This window comes from Monodon monoceros, unplaced genomic scaffold (assembly GCF_005190385.1).
Source record: "Monodon monoceros isolate NGI ecotype Baffin Bay Population unplaced genomic scaffold, NGI_Narwhal_1 Super_Scaffold_3, whole genome shotgun sequence".
NCBI lineage: Eukaryota > Metazoa > Chordata > Mammalia > Artiodactyla > Monodontidae > Monodon > Monodon monoceros.
In genome coordinates this window covers 38,870,913-38,883,566 of record NW_021703780.1, presented here as the reverse complement: position 1 = coordinate 38,883,566, position 12,654 = coordinate 38,870,913, and the positions used below count along the sequence as shown (strand labels likewise).

At 42.7% G+C, this 12,654-nt stretch overlaps 1 protein-coding gene across 4 annotated transcripts in view; it reads left to right on the top strand.

Moving 5' to 3' along the window:
• ZNF76 (zinc finger protein 76) overlaps window positions 1–12,654 on the top strand; it is a 32,279-nt gene that overhangs the window by 8,747 nt on the left and 10,878 nt on the right. For all 4 annotated transcript variants that reach the window (XM_029243687.1, XM_029243683.1, XM_029243685.1 and 1 more), the window contains exon 2: window positions 9,910–10,078. In XM_029243687.1, the coding sequence (XP_029099520.1) occupies window positions 10,006–10,078 (73 nt within the window). In that variant the 5' untranslated portion in view covers window positions 9,910–10,005. The remainder of the gene's footprint in view (window positions 1–9,909; window positions 10,079–12,654) is intronic.

Genomic DNA, 12,654 nt, shown 5'->3' with positions numbered 1-12,654 from the left:
CCTCTAGCCAACACAAGGAGTGCAAAGCTTGCTTTTAGACTTTATTCTTTTATTCTTATATTTTTATTTATTTATTTTACATAGGTAACACATTCACAGGGCTTAAAATTTTTTTTGTAAGTGTGAAAGATATGCAGTGAAAAGTCACCCTTCCATCGCTGTGCCCGTCACTCAGTTATCCTTCCACCTTGGTTAGTAATTGCTTCACTGTCTTTCCATAGATTTTTTTATGGCAGTGGCAGCATACAAAAGGCACTGTTTTGTACCTTGGAATTTTTATTCAATATATTTTGGAGATCTTCCATGTCAGTATGTAAGGAACATCCTCATTTATTTACGTCTACATAATAAGGAAGTTCTATATTGATAGACATTTATGCTGTTTGGAATTTTTTTGCTATTATTACATGCAGGGATGCCATGAATAACCTTGGACGTTTGCCATTTTTCACACATGTACGTCTACCTGTAGACTAGACATGAAGTTGCTGGGTCAGATGGTGTGTACATTTGTAATTTTGATTGATAACTGCCAAATTGCCCGACATAGAGCTTATACCAATGAATACTCCCACCAGCAATGTAGGACTGTGCCTGTTTCCCCACAGCCGCAGGGACATTGCTTTTTCCTTTTTTTTTGGCCGCAGCGTGGCATGAGGGATCCTAATTCCCCGACCAGCGATCAAACCCGCACCCCCTGCAGTGGCAGTGTGGCGCCTTAACCACTGGACAGCCAGGGAAGTCACACAGGGACATTGCTTTGAGTTAAGAATATACAGACTACCTTCAACATAGGATACTGAATCATGGGGCCCCACTGTGACACTCTATTCCACAAGACACACAAAGCACCACACAGCCCAGTTTGAAGAATACCACAATAATATATTTTAAAGAGTAACTGGACCTCTGGTGGTTATAAGAGAAGAAAGGAAGAAAAAATCCTAGAGGAAGAAGTTCCCTACCTCAGTACTTAAATTGGCATAAATTAGAGGAAGAATAGGTATCTGTCTTTGCAGAACCAAGGAGGGATGAGATGCCAGTAGTATCAATCATAGGAAGGCTGTGGGGAGAGTAAAGGAGAACTCCCAGAGGACGGAACTGGGCAACCAAGCAGATGGGTTTAGTGTCCACTGTAGAGCTGCCTCTCAGCTCAATGCTGGTATCTTTTCATTTCAGCGACTTTTTTTTTTTTTTTTTTTAAGATTATACCCCCTCCTTTTAGTACTACTGTTCATTTCATTTTGGCCTCTTCTGCCCTCTTCTCACTTGGAGTTTAGGTTTCTGCGAGGTGGAGCTGGATGAGTGTTCAGCCTCGTCTTTTTTCACTTAGCGTTGATTTGTTAACCCTCCTCCACTAATCCAGATGGTCTTTGTGGTTCTTGTCTGAAACGTTTAAACAAGCATTCTGTGCAAGTAGCTCTTGTTTTCTGTCCATTCTTTTCGTGGGATGAATTATGAAGATGAGATGATTAGATCTCAGATCCTGAACCTTTCCTGGTGGGGTTAAGCATTGACAGATTGTTCTCTGGAGAACCTGGAGCCCCTATAGTGCCATTAGCAATGCACGCTTGCGCCCGCCTCTCCTGGCCTTGCCAACACTGATGGTTCAAATTTTTTTTTTTTTGTAATTAATAGACTGTTTCTTAGAGCAGTTTTAGGTTTGCAGAAAAACTGAACAGAAAGTACAGAGAGTTCCCATATACTCCCTTCTTCCCCAACCCCCCGCCCCCAGTTCCCAGTTTCCCCTGCTAACATCTTACATTGGTGTAGTATATGTGCTACAATTGATAAACCAATGTTGAGGCATTATTATTAATTAAAGTCCATAGTTTACAATTATGGTTCACTCTTTGTGTTGTACATTCTATGGGTTTTGACAAACGTATGATGTCAGTTATCCACCATTATAGATTTATGTAGAATAGTTTCACTGCTCTAAAAATGACCTATGCTCCACCTGTTCATCCCTCCTCCCCTCGCCCTACACCCTTGGCAACCACTGATCTTTCCACTGTCTCTATAGTTTTTCCTTTTCCAGAACATCATATAGTTGGAATGATACTATATGTAACCTTTTCAGATTGGCTTCTTTGATTTAGCAAAATGCATTTTAAGGTTCCTCCATGTCTTTTCGTGACTTAATAGCTCTTTTTATTGCTGAATAATATTCCATAGTATGAATGTACCACAATTTGTTTATTGAAAGGCATCTTGATTGCTTCCAGTTTGGGGCAATTATGAATAAAGCTACTATAAACATCCATGTGCAAGTTTTCCTGTGGACATAAGTTTTCAACTCATTTGGGTAAATACCTAAGAATAGGATTTCTGGATTTTATGGTAAGAATATGTTTAGCTTTGTAAGAAACTGCCTGTCTTGCAGAATACCGTTTTACTCTGCCATTTTGCATTCCCACCAGCATTTGGTGTTGTCAGTGTTTTGAATTTTGGCTCCTGTAATAGGTGTGTAGTGATATCTCATTGTCTGTTGGATGTGAGTACTGTTACTTTGATTTTTGGTAATTTGATAAGTATAATATCGTCATGATTATTCTTTCTTGTTCTTTAATTACTAATTAAACTTTTTTTTAATATTAGTGTTTTTTGCTTATGTGAATTCATATTGTAGCCTTATTTGTCCAGTGGGAATTTGATAATGTTTTTGGAGGTTTGTAAGTGTCTGCATGTGGTTTTCTTTTCTACCTAGTTTTTTCTTCTATTGTGGTAAAATACACAGAACATAAAATTTGCCATCTTAACCATTTTTAAGTGTACAGTTCAGTTACATGTGTTTTTTTAAAAATTTATATTGGAGTATAGTTGATTTACAATATTGTATTAGTTTCTGCTGTACAGCAAAGTGAATCAGTCATACATATACATATATCCACTCTTTTTTAGATTCTTTTCCCATATAGGTTATTACAGAGTATTGAGTAGAGTTCCCTGTGTTATACAGTAGGTCCTTATTAGTTATCTATCAGTTATATGTGTTTTTAATATCATGTGTTATGTTTTATTTCTTTAGTATTTTCCCCTAATGTCGAGGTTTTTTTTTTTTTTTTTTTTGCGGTACGTGGGCCTCTCACTGCCATGGCCTCTCCCGCTGCGGAGCATGGGCTCCGGACGCGCAGGCTCAGCGGCCATGGCTTACGGGCCTAGCCGCTCCGCGGCATGTGGGATCCTCCCGGACTGGGGCACGAACCCGAGCGTCCCCTGCATCGGCAGGTGGACTCTCAACCACTGCACCACCAGGGAAGACCCCGTCGAGGGTTTTTTTAAGCCAACTCTTCTTTTTGACTTGATTTTCTTATGCTTCAAAAGTCCAGAACTCCCTGCTTATCCTGGTTGAGATCTGGATGTTGTTCCATTTTGATGAACTGGTAATATAAATGGAACCTTTTTGTCCCAGGGTGATGTTTTAAATAACATGACGTGTCTAAATAACCGTGATGATCCAGTTCCTCCTGAGGCTGAAGGAGTGTTTCGTTTTCAAATAGCCCTTCTCAAGCCAGCAGTGATCCCAAGCTGAATTCCAGAAACAATTGAGATGTAACCTCACCATATCTGTATTAATTTGCTTGTTGATGTAAAGTGATATCCTTAGGGTAACCCTTCCAAATTGCCTTTATTCTGCACTTTTCTTTTCATGGACTAAAGGTGGGTTTGAAACTCCCCCATGATTGCTCTGTTGAATGTTTACAAACTAAGGTGTTAAAATTCACTTAAACATTTGGCCGAAAATTAGATTTTTAAGTTATCTGTTTTAGTTTAAATGAATGCCATTCTGCAGTAAAGGAGTATGCATTTTCATTGCCCTTTTGGAATTGAAAATAATCCACTTTGCCTAAATACTCCCTTTTCTGTGCCTAATTCAAACCTATAAAATTGTAGTAGCCAAATAAGAACCATACTAAAAAGTACTTTGGGCTTTTAACATCTTTGTGCCTTTTGGAAAGAGGTGTTTAGCTGATGTTTTAAATATGTTTCTGTTATTAATTTCCTGTTTTCTCTTTAGTGTTTGGAAACCCACAGAACCAAGCCTGTTTCACTAGGCTTTTTGTGTGTGCATTGAAGTCTTCTTCTATAATCACAAATACTGAAAACATTTTACTACAGCTCTTCCAAATCCCGTTCTAATTAGTTTGCCACTTGACTCCCTCAGCCTTCATCCCTCCCAACCTAATGTCGCTTTGTCCCCTCTGAGAAGTTTTCTATATTTCCAAATGAAGAATTATCTGAGTGAAAATTGTCATTTTTTTTTCAAAGTTGAGCATTCTTCTCTCTCCAAGCAAATGTTCTGTTTTTCTCTTTTTTGGCTTCTCAATACAGTTGCCCTCTGGGCTGGCTGAGGCAGAGTACATAAAGCCTTGCTCCAAACGACCAGGGAGTTCAGGTTAGCAGAAAATGATAGACTAGTGAACAGGTGCCTGTAGTCAAGGCGAAGCCCAGCCTGGGTGTGGATCAGATTAGATCTAAACCATGACAAAGTGGAGAAGCACAAATACGTGGCTACTCTTTCGTTTCCCATCTGTCAATTCTCTTATTTTTCTGCTTTGGGGAGGCAATTTAAGCACATCTTTTTTCATAGAGAGACCTAAAGATTCTATGTGTCTAGAAAGTTTTTCTAAATGTTATCTCACTGGTAATTAAAATTTATGTTTACAGTAGGAAACACATTTATATATTATGAAGCCATAGGGTTGTTTCCTGCATCAGAGCAAACAGTAGGTTAAGTTCATTTAAAAATGCAACAAACAGGAATTGGGCTTGCTGCTAATTCTGGGAGTGTCCGTCTCCCTTTTCATCCCTACCTTTTGTCATGCTCTTATTCCCCACTCCCCCCTTTCCGCCAGACTGGCTCTCCCCTGTACCCAGCTCAGGTCATTAGGGATCTGGTATAACTTACACCCTCCAAGGAGAAAACATAGCAGTTGCCCCTGTTCCCCCGCTCCCCCTCCTCTTTCTCAGAGGGCCACGGGAGTTATGAATCTGAAATGTCAAGTACAGGCGGGAACTGCTCAGACCCAGCCATCCTGAGGCAGTCACAAGCCTCTCTTTGGCTCTGCCAGTGTCACTGTTGTTGGTTTAGTACCGGCACAGGAGGATTCATCATTTAACAAAAGAAAGGGAGAAAAATGGCAATTAGACACTTGTACATGCCTGGCAGCCGGGAAGCACCTTCTCCTCACCTGCCGTCAGGCTCTGTCGGAAAGCAGCTTCAGAGGTCAGGGAAAGGGAGGAGGGCAAGAGTAGACTGTTTTAAAGGTGTATATTATGAGGCTTAAGGAGGAAAACTGTATTTAGCCTGGACGTGAGAACATGTAAAAGAGTGGAGATTTGTTTTCTTTGAGTCTAAAAGAGTTATTTCTTTGAGTTATTTTGGGAAATGTGGCTACCAGCTCTTCCCTCTTTCCATGTGGCCAGGTCGAGAAGAAGTGGTTTTAAGTTGCAGTGGGTGAGATGAAAGCTAAACAACCAGTATTCAAGCGTTTTGAGAGCTGATGTTGTGTCACGGTGGATTAGCAAAAGGAAGAAATGCACCGGGTATTGAGAGGTATGGACTCTGCGGCCAGCCAGCCTGGCTTTGATCCTGGCTTCAGCACTAACTAGTTCTGGGACCTTGGACAAATTACTCCACCTCTAAGCCTCAGTCACCTCATCTGTAAAATGGGGATAGTGTACCTACTTCCTCATAGCATTATTTTTAAGATTAAAAGAGTTAATATAGGTAAAGTGCTTTGAACAGCAGCTGACACATATTAAGGACTATATATTTGATAAGTGTTATTAGCACGAACAATGGAAAGGATTTTAGGGTCATTTGGACCAACACTTTATTTTACAGATTAAGAGGCAGTCACAGAAGATAGAATCGAGGTTAAAAGCCTTTCTGCAGACTTCTGGTCCCGAGCTGTTGCCAGTACTCTTGGCTGTTTTAGAAATACCCATTGCTTCAAAAGCATATCCCTTTAGGTTCCTCTTCCATCCTCTTCCTCAGAGCCAGAATTTCTCGAGTACTTCCTGTGTGCCATCACTGTGCTAAATGCTGACATATGTGAACTCATTTCATCCTTACAGCAACGTTTGAAGAAGGCGCCACTATTATCCTCATTTTTTAGAAGTAGCATCTAAGTTTCAGAGAGGTTCAGTTAGTTTCCAAGGGTACACAGCGTCAAAGAGGTAAAGTCTGGATTAGAACCAAGGCTGACACCAGAGCCTGTGTTTTTAACCATGGCACAGATTTTCCTCAGAAAGTCTCAATAGAATACAGATGAGCTAAATCAAACCAACCATTGCTTCAGCAGTCACAGGGCCCAGCCATAAAGATCTGAGGCCATTTTGTAATCCCTTTTCAACCTACAGTCTGCTTTGTTTTCCGACCTAGGTCTCTCAGGTGTATTCTTATTTCTGACACAATGCTGTTTATATGAAAACAGGTTCCCAAAAGAACTTCTCTCCCTGATCAAGAGAATGAAAGTTGAAGGTCCTGGAGCAGATGAAAAGAGGCCAGGACCAGAGCTTTCATGAAATAGGGACCATGTGGGGGTTATCAGGACCCTGGGCAACATTGGGGTCACTGCCAGGATCCTAGTAGACCAAAGAAGAGGAGTCAGATGTGGGAATTCCTAGGCCAGTGGTTCTTTACCTCCTTTAATCCCTGTAAGATTCAGATGACAGTCATGGACTCTCCCCTCTTCAGAAAAACGTACAAGCTCACACACCATAAAAGTTTTACCAGGTGGCTTCAGGGTTCATAAACTCCAGCTAAAAACCTCTGCAGCAGAGTAGATTACTTAAGAGCCCACTCTGGTGCCAGATGGCCTGGATTCAAATCCTCTTCTTCCATTTATTAGCTGTGCAACCTTGAACAAGTTAATGGCTTGGGCTTCAACTCCCTCAACTGTAAAATAAGGATAATAATAGTATTTAATTAAAGGACCATTTTGGGGATTAAACGAGTTACTATATGTAAATGCCTAGTACATGGTTAGCTCTCCAGCAGTATTCACTATTAGTGGTAGTAGTATTGCTATCCCCAGAGCTTAGCCCATTCAGTAAATGTTTGTGGACAGAATGAATGAATAAAGATGCCAAGTCTAGGGTAGAGTATCCCAACCATTGTGTCACAACTGGGCTATAGCCTTGTCAAAATACTGATCCACTCAGCCCTTCGGGCTGCCAAAGCCCCAGCTGGTTGCTCCTGGCTTCAAGCAGCAGCATCCAAAGTGTGACATACAAATATCCTTCTCTCTGGGTGCCCTGATGTGAAGACAGTTTGGGCAGCGCTGATTGAGATCAGCTGGCAGGTAGTGAGAATCAAGCAGGAAGTCCAGACTCCAGGTCCAGGAGAATTCTATGGATGGGTGGCAAAGAGAATCTTAACCCCTGAGCCTAGAGCAGAGGCTCTAGTACACTCTGTACTACGGCAGACGCAGAGCAAGTGCTGCCAGTAGGACACTCCAGCACTTCCCTCCTGGCACAAGGACCTGGTAAGTCACTGAACAAGGAATTGTGGAGAGCCCACAGTGAACCAGGAGCCAGGCTGGAGCCCAAAGTCTTGTATAGGCAACATGTGTTAAAGAGGTAGTGATAAGTACTGAAGTAGGTGACTCCAGGATTGTGAGTGCCAGGAAGAGGTAGTAGCCAGGGCTGCAGGGACTTATAAGGGGACCAGCCTTGCCTGCAAAGGAGAATGAATTCTTAGGGTGATAGGAAGCCACTGAAGAGTTTTAATCAAGGAAGTGGTAGATTTAGATCTGTACATAGACATTCTGACACAGTATTACAAAATGAATAGGAAACAGGCAACAATTTATTGAGGACATATGTTAGGAGGCTCTTACATTAGTCAAGAGGTGCAAGGTGATACTCATCTGAAATTAGGTACCTAGACTTTTTTGTCTATCTTTTAATTTTTTTAATTGAGGTATAATTGACATACAACATTACATTCGTTTCAGGTGTATAACATGATTCGATATCTGTATATATTGTGAAATGATCACCACAGTAAGTCTAATTAACATCCGTTCTCTTAGCAACTTTCAAATGTGCATTACAGTATTATTAACTGTAGTCATCATGCTGTACATTACATCCCCCAGGACTTATTTTATAACTGGAAGTTTGTACCTTTTCACTCCCTTTGCTCATTTTACCTACCCCCAACCCCTGCCTCTGGCAATTACCAATCTGTTCTCTGTATCTATGAATCCATTAGATTTTCTTTTTTAAGACTCCACATGTAAGTGAGATCATAGTGTTTGTTTTTTCTCTGCCTGACTTATTTCACTTAGCATAATGTCCTTCCTCAATGTACATCCATGTTGTCAAAATGGCAAGATTCCATTCTTTGTTGTGGCTGAATAATATTCCATTGTGTGTGTGTGTGTGTGTGTGTGTGTGAGTGAGTAAGTGTGACAACTTCCTTAGCCATTCACCTGTCAGTGGACACTTAGGTTGTTTCCATGTCTTGGCTATTGTAAATAACGCTGCAATGAACATGGAGGTGCATATATCTTTTCAAGTTAAGTTTTTTGTTTTCTTTGGACAAATACCCAGAAATGGAATTCATGGATCAAATTTTTAATTTTTTGAGGACCCTCCATACTGTTTTCCATAGTGGCTACATCAATTTACATTCCCATGAATAGCACACAAGGGTTCCCTTTTCTCCACATCCTTGCCAACACTTGCTTTTTCTTGTCTTTTTGGTAATAGACATTCTGACAGGTGTGAGGTGATATCTCATTGTAGTTTTGATTTGCATTTCACTGGTAATGAGGGATGTTGAACATCTTTTCATGTACCTTTTGGCCATTTATATATCTTCTTCGGAAAGATGTCTTTTCAGATCATCTGCCTATTTTTCAGCTGGATGGTTTGGCTTTTTGCTGTTGAGTTATATGAATTCTTTGTATATTTTGCATATTAACCCCTTACCAGATACATGATTTGCAAATATTTTCTCCCATTTAATAGGTTGCCTTTTCATTTTGTTGATTGTTTCCTTTGCTGTGCAGAAGCTTTTTAGCTTTTTAGTCCCATTTGTTTATTTTTGCCTTTGTTTCCTTTGCTTTGGTGACAAATCCGAAAAAATCATTCCAGGACTGATGTCACGGAACTTACCACCCATGTTTTCTTCTAGGAGTTTTATGGTGTCAGGTCTTACATTCAATTCTTTAATCCATTTTGAGTTAATTTTTGTGTATGATGTAAGATGGTGGTGTACCTAGACTTCTGAGGAAAAAGGAGGAATCAAGAATGACCCTACTGGGAATTCCCTGGTGGTCCAGTGGTTAGGACTCAGTGCTTTCAGTCTGAGGGCCCGGGTTCAATCCCTGGTCCAGGAACAAAGATCCCTCAAGCCATGTGGCCAAAGGAAAAAAAAAAAAAGAATGACCCCCACTGATTCTGGGTGGCTGGACATGCCATCCCTGGGACAGGGGATACTGGGAGTGGAACAGTTCTTGGGGTGGGGAACATTGTGAGTTCTGCTGGGGACTTGTGCTGTTTGTGATGCCTGTGTGATATTTACAAGGCTGGTGAATGGATAGATCTGAGCACAGGAGAGATGTCAGAATGGTCGCAAAGAACCAGCAGCAGTGGGGTTGGCCGCCTGCCTTCAGTGGGGCTCCCTTCTAAGGGGAGCAAGTTTAAAAGTGGGTTTTGTTTAATGAAATCTTACTTTACAATTTGTCTGGCATGCTTCTCTTGCATGCTCAACCTTTAGAATTCTTAAGTGTGTATATTTTGAACTCTCTTAATAAAAACCAACATAGTTCTCTACTTTGAAGAATTCACCTCTTTTTCTTCTTGGCTGGCCTCCTTCACAGTCACTGTGTGTCCTTGCGGCAGGAGGAAGCCGTGCAGCTCATAATATGACACTGTCCGTTTTCTCAGATTTGTGACGCCAAAGGAAATCTCTGACATCAGCTGTGGCTCTCAGTGCTGGGAAGAAGACAACTTCATGTCTGAGTGTACGAGCAGGAGTTTGCCATGGAGAGCTTGGGGCTGCAGACGGTGACCCTCAGTGACGGGACGACGGCCTACGTCCAGCAAGCTATCAAAGGTATTTCCGGGGACCTCAGAATCCCGCCCTGTCCCCGTCCCAGAGTCTCACGACCACCCTGCCTTCCGGCCTGCTTGCCACAACCTGCTCTGCATGAGAATCTCTCAAGGTGATTGATGGAAAGGGAACTCGTTAAAATGAAATGCCACGCAGGCAGGCTAGAAAATCAGACTAGCCTAGCTATAGGAGCCAAGACCTCTGAAAGGCAGGTTTCCTGACATGTGGTGAGTGGTTCATAAATATTTCTGGAATGGATGAACACAGTGCTGGTTGTGACTTCCTGCTTTTCCAGTTTCTCAGTGCTTTCTAGAAGCAGTTCATTTTAATTTAAGCAAGTTTAAGCAGTCAAACTATCTTCTGAGCATCTACCATGTACAAGACACTCTTCTAGGTTCAGAGGGCACCCAGGCATAGATCTCATGCCTTAGGCCCCACTAGGGTGACCAGAAATAAAAATACAGGGCACACAGTTAAATTTTTAAATTTTATTTATTTTTATTTTTGGCTGCGTTGGGTCTTCGTTGCTGTGCGCGGGCTTTCTCTGGTTGTGGCAAGCGGGGGCTACTCTCCATTGTGGTGCGCGGGCTTCTCATTGCAGTGGCTTCTCTTGTTGTGGAGCACGGGCTCTAGAGCGCAGGCTCAGTAGTTGTGGCGCACGGGCTTAGTTGCTCCGTGGCATGTGCGATCTTCCCGGACTAGGGCTCGAACCCATGTTCCCTGCATTGGCAGGCGGATTCTTAACCACTGTGCCACCAGGGAAGCCCTAGTTAAATTTTAATTACAGATAAACAACGAATAATTTTGTAGTATGAGTATGTTCCACATACTGCATGAGGAAGGCATGTATAAACATGGGATTAAATATTAAAAACAGTAACATAATAACACCAAGTACTAACAACAACTTCATTGTTTATCTGAAATTCAGATTTACCTGAAATTCAGATTCTCAAGGAGGGCGTGGAGTCAGAACAGAGCGTTGTTGAAGGGCAGGGCCTTCTGGCCAGGGACACTCACCATCCTGACAGCCTCTTTTCTTTCTCGCCAGCATTCTCAGGCTTGCCAGATGGCATGCGTGTCTTTCTTGGACAGCACTGGCGAAATACCGCCTCATTCCTACTCTTTATTTTGTCATTTCTGGACTCTGTAAGCACCGCCATCCACATGACTGCACTGTCATTTTAACATTGCCCTCCTTCATTTCAACACATTGTCAAAATGTATTTCAGGTCCCGAGCTTACAGATAAATTGTTTGTTGATTTCATTTTAAATCATCTGTTTCCTGACGACGACAAAGAGGCCCCTTAAACTCATCAGTAAGCTCTTTCCATATGATGATGTATGGGTCTGGTTGGCTTCATTTTTGTGGTAATGGAACTTCTCTAGAATACTTGTGAAGCCTGCAACCCTCTGTTTGCAGACTTCCCATCACAGGTCTTGCCCCTTCGCAGCAGTCTCAGTGGGATGGAAGAACTTAGGAACTATAGATGGGGCTGTGTTTACTCTGTGGACCCAGGTATTTCCCATGCCTCAGTCTTCTGTTATGAATTAATGGTTGACCGAATGAATAAAAAACAAGTGGCAACACTTGGCCTGAGAAAGCCACACTCTTTTCTTACATCTTGTCTTCTTATGTCTGGATCTCTTTGCCTCCCCCACCTCTCCGTTTATATCTTCTTCTTGTCACTCTTCCTGGCTCTGTTCTCTGCCTCCTGCATGGTGCTGTAGTGTGTGCTTACACGAGTGCACACACACACACACACACACACAACAGATTACACACTGCTGAGAGCAGAGTTGGCCCTCAGGAACCAGAACCTCACTGTCCTGAAAGGCAGCTCTCTTGCTGGTGAGCTCCTCTGACACTCTTGACCAGGGCACTTTCATCTCTGTCAGCAGGCAGCTCTGCCTGGGCCCAGCTTAGCCAGCCGGAAGCCCTAAAATTTTATGACACTTACCTATAATTAGGGTAAGCGTGAAACCTGTTATTCAAAGCCAACACTTTGGAGAGTGTGCTATGAATAAAGGTGCTGGCACCGTTCCAGGCAAACCGGAACATACAGTCACCTCTGTAGTGGGGTACGAGGGCCCTGACGGTCAGCTCTTCTCCCCCCTGCCTCTCCCCATTGTCATCTCTGCTTGTTAAAGGAAATTCTAAGTTGAAATTTTTTCCCAAATAACTCTTCTCAACATCTTGTTTCCCGCCTTGAAGCAAAACCCACTCCGCTAGCAGAAGCTCTGATGACACTTTCAGAACCCCGTGTACTGGTGCCCTTGCCAGGACAGCTAAAGTGTTAAAAGGCAGGGTAGCTTACTGCTTGCTGGGCGGGAGGGAAGAGGGGGAGTCGCTCTCCCCTGGTCTCAACTGCCTTTCACTCCTGCTTCTTTTTTTTTTTTTTTTTTTGCGGTACGCGGGCCTCTCACTGTTGTGGCCTCTCCCGTTGCGGAGCACAGGCTCCGGACGTGCAGGCTCAGCGGCCATGGCTCACGGGCCCAGCTGCTCCGCGGCATGTGGGATCTTCCCGGACCGGGGCACGAACCCGTGTCCCCTGCATCGGCAGGCGGACTCTCAACC